General features: G+C 51.3%; 1 protein-coding gene across 1 annotated transcript; it reads right to left on the minus strand.

Moving 5' to 3' along the window:
- Nucleotides 1–1148: 1148 nt before the first annotated feature.
- SCN3B (sodium voltage-gated channel beta subunit 3) lies at nt 1149–12675 on the minus strand. The gene is made up of 6 exons (XM_064731895.1): nt 11822–12675; nt 10258–10421; nt 8134–8359; nt 5548–5686; nt 4401–4497; nt 1149–3381 (listed from the first exon to the last, which is right to left on the minus strand). Exons 1-5 carry the CDS (start codon nt 11874–11876, stop codon nt 4434–4436), a joined length of 648 nt encoding a protein of 215 aa, XP_064587965.1. The 5' UTR covers nt 11877–12675; the 3' UTR covers nt 1149–3381; nt 4401–4433.
- Between the last annotated feature and the right edge of the window lie 4013 nt (nt 12676–16688).

Raw genomic sequence — 16688 nt, forward strand, 5'->3', positions numbered from 1 at the left:
TTTTGCAGTGCTTGCTTTGGCTTTTCCCTGTCCCCTCCCACCTCTGCTGCTGGACAATCATTACCTGTGTCATAGATGGTCTGACCTGGTGCTGTCCCTGCCTGCCTTCCCCTCCTGCAGTCTGTATGCTCTTCAAGTGAATGTGTTTTATTTTATTTTATTTTATTTTAATTTTTTTTTCAGTAGGGAAAAGGACTTCCTTCTGCTGAAGGAGTTATATTTGCACATGGCTCGGGGAGGTTCCTCCCCTGGCCGTTTCTGTTACCTCACTCATTTAGGCCAATTCCATTGCTAACGTTCAAGGCCACCTTCCCTGACCCCAAACCCTGAGAGTAGGTAGGGAATGAACCCCGATGTGGAGCTGCCCAGTGGAACTGGGATTTGGGGGAGCAGCTGATACAGCTCCATCCAGCAGGGAGGTGGAGCCTGTGCCGTGCACGTCATCCCCATCTCCACATTCCCACCTCCTGGGAAATGGCCCCTGGAGAGCAGGGATGGAGGCACCAACCTGGCTCTGGGCTGGATGTGGAGGGAGGGAAGAGCAGCAGAGAAGTGGCAGCACCACAACCTCCCAGGGCAGCCTGGGACATCACCATTCCTGTGGGATTTCATCTCCCACCAGTGCTCCAGGGCTGGAGAAAGCTGCTAAAACCCTGGGGTTGTTCTCCCCACCTGGGTTTTGTTCTCCCCTCCTGGGTTTTGTCCTCCCCACCTGGGTTTTGTCCTCCCCACCTGGGTTTTGTCCTCCCACCCTGCTCCTGTAGTTCCTGGGATGATGAACAAAGCTCTGCTCTCCTCAGCACAGCACAGGAGCAGCTCCTACAACCACCCCAGGCACTGCATCCCTGCTGGAATCCCCTCCAGAAGCAGGGGGCTGCTGGCTGAGGTGACTCTGGGGTGGGTGGGGGAAGGATTGTGGGTTTGTTTTAGGACTTGTCCCGACTGTCAGAAACTTTGCGCTGTGCGCAAAACAAACAAACAAAAAAAAAACATAAAAAGAAAGAAAAACAAAAACCAACCCGCGGTTCAAAGCGATACTGGAACGTGCTGGAATGTAGGAATTGTACAGGCTCTGCAGCCAAACTCTGTGTAAGTAGTTAGTACCATGGAAGTACGGTATCAATTAAAAAATCTATCCAACAACCAGCGTGGCTCTTGGTTCTTTTTATTGTCCTGCCTGTTCCAGAGTCTCCTTGCTCATTCCATCACACACAGAGTCTTTGTCAGGACCATCTCTTCCAGGTCTTGAAGAATCACCAATTTTTCAATTATTATTCCTTTTACCCTGCGAGATTCTTGGGCAGAACTTTGCACCCCGTTTCCTCCTGCTTGGAACACCACGTGGCAATGTCACCTCTGTCTGCAGGAACTGGAAAAGTGAAAGATTTGTCCAAAAAAAGCATCCAGAAGATGCCTGTGGGACTCAGGGAGGTGCAGGACAAGGGGACGGCCCTTCTTTACCACCTGAGGTAGCTCTCAAGAAGTTCTTGGGTTCACTCCTGCTTTGATTTAACAGTATGACACCAGAGGGTTGTCTGTGGCTCACAGGGACTGAGGAGCAGAGCTGGAGTTGTGTCCTAAAATTCACCTAAAATGGGCTCAGAGCCGTGGGCAGTGCTGGAAACCCCAGAGTTACAACTCAGTCCCTCCTCTGTTGAGTTCAGGATTCTGCCAGGCAAACTGGGATAGGGAAAAAAGATGGCATCTAGCTGAATATTCTTGGATATCCCTTTTGGATGTTCCTTTTGGATATCCCTTTTGGATATCAGGATCTTGGAACTGGTGCCCAGACTGCGAGTGCGCTTCATCTAAAAAATGTGCTCCCCTTGCCAGGCTTGGCTCTGGGTTTGGGAGCAATCCTACTACCAAGATTGCACTGGAGTAGTTGGCTAAAGTTGACACCCACTCTAAAAAAGGGTTTTGAACAAGTTCCAGCTGGAAATTGGCCTGAGCCTGCCTTACAAATGGGGTAATTCCTGTGATTTTTAGCCAGCACATAAAAAGCAGCAGGACAAAGCAGAGGGGATCCCGTGGGTGGGGAGCATGCCTGGAGTCACAAGCACTTGGAGCTACTTCACAAATGGAGCAGAATTTGTCAACTCAGTTGTCAACAAAGCAGCACAGGCTCCACTGCAGCAGGGATGTCACAGCCCTGCCATGCAACAAGCCCAAACCTTCCCCACCTGGTTTTACAGCACAATTCCACCCTGGCCAATGGTTCTGCCTTTTCCTCCCTTCCAATCCCAGCTGTTGAGCTCGACTGATCTGCGCTGAAGGGCAGAAAACAGTTTTTATTCTGCTTAACCCTCAGAAAAGGTAAGTTTGCATAGGAAAGGTGGGATTTGCAGGGTGATTCCTGGGCACCAGAAGATCATTTATGATTAATCCAGACTATTTATACTGGTGATTAATTACCTCAAGAGAGAATTAGGATTAACTGGGAAAAGTGGGTGTTTTCTGTCTGTCCCTCTAGATGGTGCTGCTACAGCACCAGAGAACCATCACAGTTACAAAACTACAACCATTTTACTCAGCTGTGAGGGCTTTGCATCCTATTTATTTCTCCTGCCTACCAGCATGGGGCTGCCTTCCTTTTTGAGGTTTCCCAGGAAAAGGTGGATCAGTACCTTGTCCTGCTGCCTTGCCAGCTGTGGCAGGTTCCTCCTGCTGTGCCAGGCAGGTGGAATGAGGGCTTTGACACTTCGATAAATGACAGGGACACAGGGGTTTCTTATATTTACATCATCCTGCTTCCCAAAGCAGGAATACTTCATGGTCTGTATTCTCAATTCCCTCCAAAGTGTGAACATGACAGAGACCTGTCCTTCCTACAATACTAAATTGCCAATTTTAGTGCATTGCAGTCCTCACCCTACTCTGCTTGTGCATGGACAGCCTAAAATTCAGAGTGACTTCACTAATTAATTAAATTCTTCCTGTTTTAACACCAAGAGAACCGCTTGGGCCACAGTATGTGGTGGAATAACCCCCTAAGAGATCCTTGTTCACACTCCTGCAGCTCAGAGCAGCGTGCCGTACATACCCTTAACCTCTGCAGTGGAGAAGTAGCACATTTAGCAAATAAAGGTGGTGGTGAGAGCAGCTAAGGAGTGACAGGTGACATTTACAAAGCCATTGAGGTGATGGTGGGACTGAGAGTCGGGGAGGAGCCGTGCTGCCCACACCCATTTGCTCAGCATGCTTCCACAGAGGAGTCCTTCAGCACCGGGCTGGCAGCTCAGGTGGGTCACAGGACCAAAGTCAAGGCTGTACAGAGTCCAAATGGGAGAGAATTTACACTTCCCCCTGCTCCTCCTTTGACAGCGCAGAGCTCCCCTCAAAGCTGGCTGGTGTGGCGTGGTCCTTCTGTCTTCAGAGCCCCTGCAAGGGAGACAATTCCGCTTGGAGCTCACAGGGGTGAGGGGGGAGTTAGCACAGGAGCTGACCGGAGGTGAATGAGAGGGTAAAAGATCCAGATTTTAATCTGTAGCACACAAACTCTGTCAGGACCCAGCACATCCCTCTGTCCGTCCTGAGCAGCCCAGACCCTGCCAGGGGGCTCAGAGACCCTGGCACAGAGCCCAAGATGCCCATGTGTGTTTGATTATGACCATGGAGCAAATTACCAACCTTATATGAAGATCAGCAAGCCTCAACAGTTTAGATAGAATATTAGTGATGTCATCATGGGGTGAAAAATTGATTTTTTGGGGTTTTTGGTATGGGGGTTCAGAAGGCAAGATGGACATGACATGTCCAGCCTTTCTCCTTCTTCTTCTTCTTGGCCTCCATCTTCTGCTGTGATGGTGGCACTTACAGATTGGTTTAGAGTAGAAGCTCACTGTCTAACATAGGTGATACATATTGGAAAGTAATTGTAAACATTGTACACGTAGTTTTTAATATAAAGACATAACACTGCCCTGGGGGCAGGCAGAGTGCCTGGAACTGTCCTGCTGGATGGACCTCAGCAGGGCAGGAGAAAATTTTTTATAGATAAGATAAAATAAACAACCTTGAGACCAAGAAATGAAGAGCCCTGACTCCTTCTTCAAGTGCCGGGCTGGGAAAAGAGACTTTCGAACTCTTCTTGGGGTCACTCTGACCAGCTAGAGATCCCAACAAAATTCTTTCCTTTTGAGATAGAGCTCTTACAGCTGTCCTTGTGCAGGGGAAAGTGAAGTGAAGATTCCCAACTCCACAGCAATAGGTAAAGGAGGCATAAATACATTGTGGCCTGTGTTGGTTTGTGTTTCAAGCAATACAAGCACACCTAAAGACACCTGTGTGGCTTCTGAGGTTTCCAGGGAAGCACAGCCACGCTCCAGGAGCCTCCAGCCCCACCACAAGGAAGCTGAGGGTGGACAGACACAAGGAGTGACCGCTTGTCCATGACCCACCTTGGTGCCGCTCACTGCGCTGCCTCCCCTCTGCTACTCCTCCACAGGCACAGCACAGTTCTCCTTGTTTTCCGATGGAATTGCAAGGTAGTCTGTCCTGTAGTTGGGGGGAAGGAGGAAAGCACACAGTGTAAAGGCCAGCTTGGGTAAACTCACCTTTGCTGAATGCCTGGAAGCATCTCTGAGGTAACAACATCACCTGTGGATGCTCACAGAGGGAAACTCCTGGGCACAGGCAGGAGCAAACACTTCCCTGCTCCAAAAGCCTACACAGCCAGCCTTCCTTGGTACAAAGAGTGCTCCAATCCCAGCCAAGTGTGTGGAAAGATGGGAATGGGCCAGGATGAGACCAGACCTTCCAGGAGAGCATCTCCACATGGCCCAAACCTGGAATAGTGCTCACTCCCTGCCTGGTGTGTGGTGCAAGGGGCACGGTGTTGGTGCACCTAAACACTGCAAGGGCTTTGGGCAGAGCAAACACCAACCAGCCCAAGCCACAGCAAAGTTCATCTTCCTGCAGCCTTCCAGCATGTTTGAATCACTACTCACTCCATCGACCTTTGTTGCCCTGTTCTTCTAAAGTTCTTCTAAGTTCTTCTAAGCTTTCTGATGTTTACATTTTTGTAATGGAGTTTCTCAGACATTTTTTATGTAAATGATTGCTTTGCATTCCTTTCTGGAGGAGGAGAGAATTGATTGACTGCTGGTTTGACCAGTGTGGTTGGAGAGGTGGCAATTTCATCCTCCAATCCATGGTCACTTTTGGAATTCTATAAATATTGGAAATAACCTACACCCTTTTTAGCCTTGGACATCTCAGAGTGCAAGTGTCATTCATTTCATGTCATATTGCCACAGACCTTATTGAGGATTTCTGGCAAACTACACAGGGTCTGTCCCATATTGTGGACGCACTACAGGCTCAGGTTCCTGCTGGTACAGAACCAGTTCCTTGGGGTTTTACAGTAGAGGAGGTGAGGCAGAAGGAATTAGTATTACACAATTTATTCAATCATCAGGAAGAAAAAATCACCAATTTTAGACCTGATTGTCCTGTGCTAGCACGGGTCTATGCACATGTGAGAGCTCTGGGACGTGTGAGGAGCTCCTGCAGAGCTGATCTCACCTCCAGGGGTTCCACACTTACGCATTTTCCTGGGCAGCCTCCTCTGCCTTGGACACCTTCCTGTAGCAATAGATCATCTCAATCAGCAGCCACAGCGTGAGGAACACCAGCAGAATATACATCATGATTTCTGAGATGACAGAGGTGAAGTCTTCTCCAGCTGTGAATAGAATGAAATAAGCCCTGATCGTTTCCATGCAGCTCCATGGACACTTCCCACCCTTGTGTCATCCTTCCTAACCCTCCTTGCCAGAATCTCCAGGTGCTCTGAGGGGGCAAAAGGGAGGGACCAGCAAGAGGCAGGGATGGCAGAGGGATCCAACATGCACAGCCCTGCCTGTGCCACCCCCACATCCTCAGGGACTGCTCACCTATCTCATCCTCAGGGACTGCTCACCTATCTCATCCTCACGCTCTGTTCCTCACTGGTGTTGCTCGGCTCTGTTGTGCCGCCAGTGATTTGTAAAGGATCAAAACACCGAGGTGCTTCAGGGGGAGAGGGAGGGAAAGGGCAGACAAAAGGGCTGAAAGCTCCCGGCCCTCTCTGGAGGGAGCAGCAGAATCCCCTGTACTGTCTGTAACATGCAGCACTGAACCCAGCAACACCCAGAGGAGCAGAAAGACTCAGGAGCACCACAGAGGGAAGGAGGAGAAGCAGGAGACTGGCATCAAAATGGAGAAGCAGTCGTTGTTCCAGGAGGGAGGGGGCGGCAGCAAGGAATCACTGCAGCTCCCTGGCATTGCTGTAACATCCAGAGCTGCCACCGGAGGAGCTGGAAACCTCTGCTGGAGCCTGCCCAGCTGTGCCCGGCCCACCGTGCCTTCCCACGCTCACACACAACCAGCCTGTGCCCACAAACAGCCTCCAGCCATCACACAAGCCACAGGTTTTTCCTCCTGAGTTGTGTTTATCAATGCCAAACTCAGAGTCCTCTCCTGCAGCGCAGTGACAAACTCTATCCACCATGGTGACAACACCCACAGCCAGAGACAGCACAAAACACCCTCCTACCCTCGTCCACCATGGTGAGGTGGATCATCCTGGCCACTGAGAGCACAAAACACTCTCCTAACCTCCTCTACCATGGTGAGCTGGATCACCCTGGCCAGGAACAGCAACCATGCAGTTCAGGGAGTTCTGTTGGAGCTGGTGCTGCATTCAGAGGCCTGTGGGCCAGAATAAAGCTCTGCATCCAAACCCTCCATCAGAACCGACTCCTTTCCTTCACCATGGCCTTAAAGCTTCTCCACAGAGGGAAACCTGAGGAGCAGCCCCTGTTATGGGGGGAAGCTCCATCCCAGCACCACCAGAGCTCCTGCAGGCCTGGCCTTGTCCCCACGGGCCCAGTGCAGCACCCAGCCGGCCCAAAGTGTCTGTGGGGTGAAACACCACACACCCAGCCGGCCCAAAGTGTCTGTGGGGTGAAACACCACACACCCAGCCAGCCCAAAGTGTCTGTGGGGTGAAACACCACACACCCACAGCCCAAAGTGTCTGTGGGGTGAAACACCACACACCCAGCCAGCCCAAAGTGTCTGTGGGGTGAAACACCACACACCCAGCCGGCCCAAAAGTGTCTGTGGGGTGAAACACCACACACCCAGCCAGCCCAAAGTGTCTGTGGGGTGAAACACCACACACCCACAGCCCAAAGTGTCTGTGGGGTGAAACACCACACACCCAGCCAGCCCAAAGTGTCTGTGGGGGGAAACACCACACACCCAGCCAGCCCAAAGTGTCTGTGGGGTGAAACACCACACACCCACAGCCCAAAGTGTCTGTGGGGTGAAACACCACACACCCACAGCCAAGAGTGTCTGTGGGGTGAAACACCACAGTGCCACTGCTTGGTTCAGCAGCAGGGCCAGACAAAGCTCAGGCACGTCCTGTCCACAATATTGGTAATTATTCCAAAAGATCACCCTGGCCTGGGCCAGCACAAAACAGCCTCCTACCCTTCTCCACCATGGTGAGTGGATCACCTTGGTCAGTAAGAGAACAAAGCAGCCTTCTACTCTCCTCCACCATGGTGAGTAGATCATCCTTGACCAGTGAAAGCACAAAACACCTTCCTACCCTCCTCCACCACGGTGAGGTGGATCACCCTGACCAGTAAGAGCACAAAACAGCCTCCCACACCACGGTGAGTGGATCACCTTGGTCAGTGAGGGCACAAAACACCTTCCTACTCTCTTCCACCATGGTTAGGTGGATCACCTTGGTCAGTAAGAGCACAAAACAGCCTCCTACCCTCTTCCACCATTGTGAGGTGGGTCACACTGACCAAGACTGCCCAAAACACCCTCCTACCCACTTCCACCACGGTGAGGTGGATCACCTTGGTCAGTAAAAGCACAAAACACCCTCCTACCCACTTCCACCATCGTGAGGTGGATCACGTTGGTCAGTAAGAGCACAAAACAGCCTCCTATTCTCCTCCACCATGGTGAATAGATCACCCTTGACCACTGACAGCACAAAACACCCTCCTCCACCATGGCGAGTAGATCACCCTTGACCAGTGAGAACACAAAACACCTTCCTACCCTCCTCCACCACGGTGAGTGGATCACCTTGGTCAGTAAAAGCACAAAACAGCCTCCTACCCTCCTCCACCACGGTGAGGTGGATGACCCGGGAGCTCTGGAAGAGCGGCCGGTGGATCTCGAACTCGAACTCGCGGGTGATGTTGCAGGTGTAGATGCCCGAGTCGTTGAGGGTGACGTTCACCACGGTGATGGACACGTCCTGCATGTCTTTGCTCCCGTTCCACTGGATCCGCCCGCTGAAGCGGCTCGGGAACTCATGGTTGGTTTTCCTGTACTCGTAGATCTGTGAGGGAAGAAATATAAATGGATATATAGATCTGTGAGGAATATATATATATATATATATATATCTGTGAGGAAATAAATATAAATGGATATATAGATGTTTGAGAAATATATATAAATATAGATGGATCTGTAAGGAATATATATATAGAAATATATAAATATAGATTGATCTGTGAGGAAATAAAGATATATATATGTATATATATACATATATACAGATATACAGATGTGTGAGGAATATATATATATAAATGTAGATAGATCTGTGTGGAAATCAATATAAAGAGATATATAGATCTGTGAGGAAATATATATATAGATTATAGATCCGTGAGGAAAAAATATATATGTATAAATATAGATAGATCTGTGAGGAAATAAATATAAATGGATATATAGATTTTTGAGAAATATATACATATAAATATACATAGATCTGTGAGGGAATAAATATAAAGAGATATATAGATGTGTGAGGAATACATATATAGATATACAGATGTGTGAGGAATATATATATAGACAAATAGATCTGTGAGGGAAAAATATACATATATATAAATATAGATAGATCTGTGTGGAAATAAATATAAAGAGATATATAGATCTGTGAGGTACATATATAGATATATAGAAGTGTGAGGAATATATATTGAAGATATAGATAAATAGATCTGTGAGGAAATAATATATATGTATAAATATAGATAGATCTGTGAGGAATATATATATATATATATCTGTGAGGAAATAGAAAGGACTGTGCTGGTTAATCTCTGCCTTGGACAGCATCACACCACGAGCCAGGGGCAGCATCCCCCTCCAGCTACACTCAGGGATGTGCTGAGCTCCCTTGGTAACAGCAGCTATTCATATTCCATCATCCTTTGCCTCAAAGTATCAGGTGACTTTACAAAAGACAGGAAAATGAGTGATCAGGAATCCAATATCGCCACCAGAGAGGGAGAAAAACGAAGGCACAGCAGAACACAGATGCATGTGGACAAAAAAATCAGCAATGGGACAGAACACTGGGATTCTTCATGCCCAGCAATGTGCCTGAGAGTCACTGCATGTCAGATCCCCTGAGGAAAGAACCACAGAGCACCCGCAGTGAACACCAGCAGCTCTTTTTGGGAAGCCCTGGGGTATCCAGCTGAGATGGAAGTGCTGCAGGACCAATATGGCAGTGTGACATTCTGGCTGACCACAGTCCCACCATGACCTGTGGCTGGTGTTCTCTGGGTTGCCACTGGCAAATGGATCCCCTGGGGCACTGGGAGTGAATTCCCACCTCATTCCTTAGCCTGCTCCCTTTAGTTCTCAGACAGAAGGAGAATATTGTCATCCTGCTCAATCACAGCCACTGATTTAATGCTTCAGACTCAGACAAAATAGCTAGAGATAAATGTGCACTCAGCCTTTATCTAGTTCTCCATTTCACCATTCTCTTGAATTCCAGCTGCTCCTCATCTGTCCAATTTCCATTTTTATTCACTCTGAAAATCAATTTTACCTTTTCCTGACAGGGATCCAAAGCAGCTCCTGGAGATCCTCCCACAGTTGGGATAACACTGCTTTCTCTGAGGCAAAAAATAAGTAAATCCTGCCCTGCAGATGTATTTTTATTAATTTCACCTCCAAAAGAACAGCTTTGAGATTCAGAACTGATTCAGACAAGGGTACCAAGGGTCAGTCATATTTGACATCCTCACATACTGGGCTTGAGGTATTGAGGGAATGGGACTGGAAATTGGCATTGATTAATCTACAACCCAAATATTTGACCTCAACAACTGATTGCAGCTTTTCCTGCCAGGAGTTTGTGCTGTGTCCAGGTGTGGAAATGGGATAAGCAAGGAAAGAAAGAGAAAGGACTCCAGTCACACATACAGGCTCATCCTTCCCCCCGTTGGGCCTGTAGTACCATTCCACCACCGTGCTGGCTGTCACCTCTTCCCTCTTCATGCAGGAGATGCAGAGCAGCTTCATGTCCGTCCCTTGGACAGCCTCTGTCTCAGATGGGACTTCCACACACACCGAGGAGCAAAATCCAGCTGGGGGAGAGGAGCAGCAGAGAAAGAGGCGTTAGGACAGAATTAGAGAAGCATCAGTTATTCACATCTTGGCATTAATATCCCTAATAGAAAATGGCTTGATTTATTACTAGAGCTGTCTGATAACAGATTAAGTCTCAAATGTTAAATTTTACCAAGCTTCCTTTCTCCTGAGATATCAATAATTCATAATAATTAACAGAGGGTGATCGCTTCACACAGTTTCACCTCTCCAGCATCTGCTTTGCCACAACTTTCATCTTTCCCCGGTAATTAATGCCACTTTAAAGGCATTGTTCATTGCCTCCCATGTGTGCTGGGCATGCCCCTGTTAGAGCAGCAATTACAGTCTGGGATGAGAGGAAGCCCAGAATTCCAGAGTGGAGGAACAGCTCACTCTTTGTGCTGAGTTGGGAGGTCTGGATGCTTTATTTCAGCCAAACTGGGAGGGTCCAGCACCCTTCCTTTTCATGGGCACCACTGGGAACCAAGCGGCTTGGACAGGAGTGAATTTGGCAGCAGGAGGAGTTATTGATTTCCCAGGCATTCCTGCTCAAAACGCTTCCAATCAGAGCTGTGCTAAGGCTGGCAACTCTCGAACGCTGCTCTTGCAAAGAGGACAGAAATGGTTGCATGTGAAGCCACACGCTGGAGCAGGAAGGGATCGTTTCAGCACCACATCTCCGACCAAATCCCTGCTGACATTTGTCCCCCGGGCTAAACAATCCCGGGCTCTGTCTGTCCAAGGCTGTCTCCAGAGCCCAGACGCTGACTTTGCTGGCTGCTCCCTCCTCCCCAGCCTCTGAGGCACCATTAACCCACTCTCTCAAGCAACATATTATCTATCCCGGGACTATTCCTGGAAGCAGCCTGGTTCCAATTCCCCCGTACTACCAGCTCCACGCACAGCAGCAGCTTCCAGGGAGAAATAAGGAAAAGCTGCTGGATCCTGCTTTACTCTGAGAAACGAGATCTGTGCACACTGACAGGCACCCACACACAGGGCTGAAGGCACACGCACATGGAATGTGGCAAAACCACCCAACCCCTTCTCGTGGCAGGAATCAAACTGCAGCTGCAATCGATTGATTAACTCCAGTTTACACAGACTGCACGGGAAACGGCACTAAAGCATCTCTTAATGGGCTGCACACCCTCCCCGAGGCAACCCGATGTCAAATCGCGCTGCAAACCCCAGACCGACAGCAAACAGCAAGAGACCAGCACATGCTTTGTGCTCGGCACGGAGGTGTTTTCACTCCCTCACACCCACACCAACTCCGCACGAGCCTAATTCCCTTCTCCCCACAACAAAAGCCGCGCTGGGAGGGCAGGCTGGGAGCGAGCATCCTCCCTTCTTTCCAGCGGCGCTGGGTGGGAGAGGGAACGGCAGCACCTACCCCAGAGCAGCAGGGCGAGCGCGGCCGCGCAGAGCAGCCGCGGCAGCGCAGCCATTGTTCGGAGCGGGGCCGGCGCTCAGGCTCCTCGCTAGGATCCTCTCGGATGCTCTTGGATCCTCTCGGATGCTCTTGGATGCTCTCAGATGCTCTCTAATGCTGCTCTCTGATGCTCTCGGATGCTCTTCCCCCGCTCGCCGCGCTCCCGGCGCAACAGGATGCCGGGCGGGGAGCGGCCGGGCGGGCGCGGTCCGGGGGCTGCGCTCGGCCGCGGGGGCGGCAGCACCACGGACAGAGCCCGAGCCCGAGCCCAGAGCCCGAGCCCGAGCCCGGAGCCCGAACCCGCAGCCTGCACAGAGCCTGAGCCCGGAGCCCGATCCCGGAGCTTGCACGGAACCCGAGCCCGGACAGCTCCGCGGCTCCGCGGGCGCGGCCGGCGCTGCGCAGGGCGCGGGCGGAGCGGAGCGGGAGCACCGTTAGATCAGCAGCAGCAGGGTTGGATCATCACCATCACCATCACCATCACCATCAGCAGCAGCAGCAGCAGCAGCAGCAGGTGCCCCGCGCCGGGAGCGGCTCCGCGGGGCGCGGCCGCGGCGCTTTTGTTGCGCGGGCTGCGGAGCGCAGCGCCCGGCGGGGAAGATGCTTGGGAGGATGCTTAGAAGGATGCCTGGGAGGATGCCGAGGATGCCGGAGCAGCCCGGGCGGGGGGCACGGCCGGCACATGCGCGGCCGCCTCCCCCAGCCCCTCCCGGCTCAGCGCAAGCAGCCCCGGGCTCCGGTGGTCGCAGCGCCCAGCTCGGCCGGAGACATCGCACGGAGGATATCACATCAGCACGGAGTGTTAAGGCGTTGGAATGGAGCTTAAAGCTCAGTCCCACCCCCTGCCATGTGTGGGGACAACTCCCACCAAGCCACATCCAACCTTCGAGCACGTCCAGGGCAGCCACGACCTCCCTGGATGCCCTGTCACCGTGTCACAGCAAAGCATTTCGTCCCAAAATCTGAATTTCTCCTCTTTCCATTTGTACCCCTTGCTCCTTGCCCTGTCTCTACAGATCAGCATCACTGTCCTGCCTCCAAAAAAAGCCAGGGGGAGGGGGGGAATGGGGGGAGTTATCCCTGCGGGGTCACAGAAAGGCCTCTGCTGCTAATAAGTTTAATACTAACATTTGCACAGCTCTGAAGGTCACAGTTGGAAATACTGGGAAATCCTCTTGCCTCATGTTCCTGCCTGATTCCAGGGAATTTAATGCCAGCAGCAGGCTGGGCTTTCTCTCCTTGGACAGGGGCCACCATGCCCTGGAGGGCTGCTCCAGCTTTGAAGGTCACAGTGGACAGAGAGGAGGAAATGAAGCTTTTGTTGCATGTGCTCCTTTTAAAGCACCTGCAGCTCCACACACAGCACAACTGATGGAGTTAAGCCTGAGGATGGCACAGGAGTGGCTGGCAGTGCCAAAACTCAGCGTGCAGGTGGCCAGAGCCACCCAGAGGTGTTTGCAGGCAGCAGAAACATCAGCTCCAGCTGTGCTGGGGCTCTGAGCTGGGCACACCCCACTGCTGGGGCACACACGTGAAATCAGCTCCCTGCACTGCCGGAGCGAAGCAGGCACAGAACAAAGCCAAGGCTTTTCCTAGACATCACCTAATTGTGTTTGTGTCAGCAGGCTGCATTCATCATCTGCCAGCGGCCACGCAGAGCAGCTGCCTGCACGTCACCCTGCCCAGGCAGGCTCCAGTGGCTGCTCTGAGCAATTCCCAGCCAGGGACACCCTCCTGCTGCTCCTGCTGCCTGCACAGGTTGCTGTGCCCTGCTCCAGCCCACACCCGATGGGATTCCCCAGATCTTTGCAGCCTGAGGTATCCCAGCAGGTGCTGGCCAAAGCCACACGCTGGCTGTCAGGTTATTCTCACTGTCTCCTCTGCTCACAGGCTTCTTTGGGCTTCTTGCACTCTTCCAGCAGCCCACCAGAAGAAAATAAATCTGTTTAATGTACCAGGTGTGGCCAGGGAGACCTACAGCTTGCAGGGTGCTGATGCCAGTGTTCCACCCCCCCCTTAGAAATCATCCAGCATGGATAGAGAAACCTTAAAATCTGATTATAACCTTAAAATCTGATTTCAAGGTATCACAGCAAACGTGATACCCAGAGCTGCATGAAGGACACGGAGCCATTTCTTTTGTCCCATTTCCCCCTGTTATCACCACAACAGCACAAAGGGAAGGGCAGGTTGAGCCACAAGGATTTGCTCCTACCCCTTCTGGAACAATCCATGCCATGCACAGCAGATGAGTGATGGGGACGGGTTTTTTATAGCCCCAGGAGCTGCTGGAGAACATCCCTGGCTCTGTCCTCTGGCAGCCACCTGTTCCACAGAGCTCCATGGAAATCAGAGCTATTCCCAGGCACCAGGTGCCCTGGCAGGACGCAGAGCAGGGATCAGCAGGGCTGCACTGTTTGTGCTGCTGCCGCTCTAATTACATCTATTACAGACAATCCTGCCAGGGAGGAGACTCAGGGGCCAAGAGGATTGAGAGGAAGCAGCAGCTCGACCACACTGACTCAGTCAGAGCCTCTGACTGACCCCCAGCCCCTGCTGCTCCTCAGGTAGAAGCAGAAACCTTTTCTCCTCTAACCCCAGAGCCTGCCTGCCAAACAATCCAATGATATTGGCAAACAAACATCCTGAAAAAGTAATGAGCTCTCCCTCAGAATCACTCATGCACCAACCTCAATGACTCCATTCCAGACCAGCGTTGTAGCTGCTATTTAAAGGAGGGAAATGGGGCCCTGAGGTGGGGAAAACCTCTGGTGAAACTGGCCTTGGATTTGGGTGGATTTTGAAATGAAAAGTCACAGGTCAGAGAGGTCACACCCTCTTCCCCAGCTCTGGAGAAGTTTATTCTTCACCTCGAGTCTACCACAGACAAGACCCAAGGTGATTTGCAATAAATCCACCCAGATTCTTAACCTGCCACAAGCTGTGTTGGTTTTGTGCTCAAAGCAAAGCTCTCTGGGTTCTGTCTGAATGAAAGGATAAGATCAGTTCACTCTTCCTACAATCTGGAACCACTCCAGAGCCACCCTGTGCCTGCTTGGGACAAGCAGCAAACACCTCCCTGCCCTCTTCAGGAAAACTTGTAAATAATCAGGATTTCACACTCCAAGCTGTTTCAATTTTGAGCCCTGCACAAGGGATGGAGAGCAGAGATCCTCCCAACCCCTCCCACACCAGGATGATGATGCACAAGCTGCTCCTTCCTCCCCTGTCTCCATCCCTGGGGGTCAGGGGTGGCCCTTGGGGCACCACAGAGGGCACTGCCACTCCAGGGCACATGGGGAAGGGGATGCAACGCTCAGAGAGAGAGAAATCTCGACTGTTGAGGGAGGAATCTCTGCAAGAAGCAGCCCAACTTATCATGCAGGGGTTGCTATGGCAACCCACCCAGTTAATGCTTCACAGGAGGAAAAAAAAAAGAGAGAAAAAAAAAAGAAAAAGGCTGAAAAGGCTGGCACTTGTGCACAGGCACAACAAGGCGAGGAGATAAAAATAATTCCAGCACCCTGCCCCCACTAATCCCTCACTGTCGTGGTCCCTGGGGCTGGGACAGGGCAGTGGGAGCGAGCCCTGCGTGTCTGGGCAGCTCTGCCATCCCCAGCCTGGGGCACACAGCAGAGCCAGCACGGCAGCAGCTGCTCCCAGAGCCCTGCAGGGCTCCCACAGCCAGCCCTGCCACCCCCGGGGCCCAAAGTGGGGAAAAAGGAGCCCCTTTGTGCTGCTCACCCAGCCAGGATGGAAAAGCAGGGCTGTGCAGAGGAGCCTGCAGGATAATGAATGCCAATTTAGAGATGCTGGATGTAATGGATGTAGGCGCCCTTCCCACGCACTCCAACATCCCTGCTGCACAAATCCCAGCAAGGCAGGGCTGCTCTCTCTCTCTGTTGCTTCCACAGGGTGCCTGGGGGGGTTAGAAAGGCTCATTCAGTTTTCTCTGTTCACACTCGAGGTTTAAAACGAGCTCCCCGTGTTCCTGCCAGCACCTGGATCCTCTGAATGCTCTAAACTGGAGGCAGCTCCAGCTTTGCTCCTCGCACACCCCTGTGCCTTCATCCCCAGCTGATGCTGAGGACTGAGCTGCAGTTTCCAGGTGCACCCAGCCCTTTCCCATTAGATCCTCTTTAGTGCCTTTATTTGCAGGTCCCCAGAGTGCCTCAGCTGCCCAACCTGCTCTCTCCACACAAAAATCACACCTGCATTTGTGTTGTTCACTGGAATCCTGGATGCTGAGAGCTTTGGGATGAAAGGGAAAATAATTTAGGTGCCATTTCTTAATTGGATAGTTTGGCCTTAAAAAGCCTTGTAGAGAAAGATAGTGAGCCATTTTGTAGCTTGTTAGTAGAATGCTGTAGAAATCAGGACTTGCAAGACTGTGATATAGAAAAGAAATAATAAACATCTCAGTCTGAACATGAAATTCCATTTCCAACACTTCGATCTCAACCTCGGCAGAGGCAGGAAAAAAACCAGCATTGTACTGTTTTTTGGGGTTTTTTTTGCCAATCTACCTCCCCATGGAGTGTAACAGAGTGTGAACACCCCCACAATTCCCAAAAGCTCTGCTCCATCCCGAGCAAATCTGTGATTTCTGTCACACACACCCTGCAGGACCTCTCTCTGTGAGACACAGATCGAGCTTGTGCTTCATTTACTGCTCTCCCTGCTTCCCCCCAGGGCCCACAAGGGCTCCTGTGCCATCCTCCTCTCCTCAGCCTCCTCTATTTATCCTTGGCTCTGGGGCTGCTTTTCCAGCAGGACTCAGAGCCAGAGGGGCAGGATTTCAGTGAGCTCTGTGACACAGAAGTGGCTG

This window comes from Zonotrichia leucophrys, chromosome 24 (genome assembly GCF_028769735.1).
Source record: "Zonotrichia leucophrys gambelii isolate GWCS_2022_RI chromosome 24, RI_Zleu_2.0, whole genome shotgun sequence".
Taxonomy (NCBI): Eukaryota; Metazoa; Chordata; class Aves; order Passeriformes; family Passerellidae; genus Zonotrichia; species Zonotrichia leucophrys.

What these genes read in the sequence shown, in the direction of transcription:
- SCN3B (XM_064731895.1), bottom strand. Translation starts at nt 11,876, where the DNA reads ATGGCTGCGCTGCCGCGGCTGCTCTGCGCGGCCGCGCTCGCCCTGCTG. An exon ending in ACGGGGGGAAGGATGAGCCT is followed by an intron (nt 8,360 to 10,257) that starts GTATGTGTGACT and finishes CTTCCCTCACAG; the next exon opens with ATCTACGAGTACAGGAAAAC. An exon ending in CCTCACCGTGGTGGAGGAGG is followed by an intron (nt 5,687 to 8,133) that starts GTAGGAGGCTGT and finishes TTCTATTCACAG; the next exon opens with CTGGAGAAGACTTCACCTCT.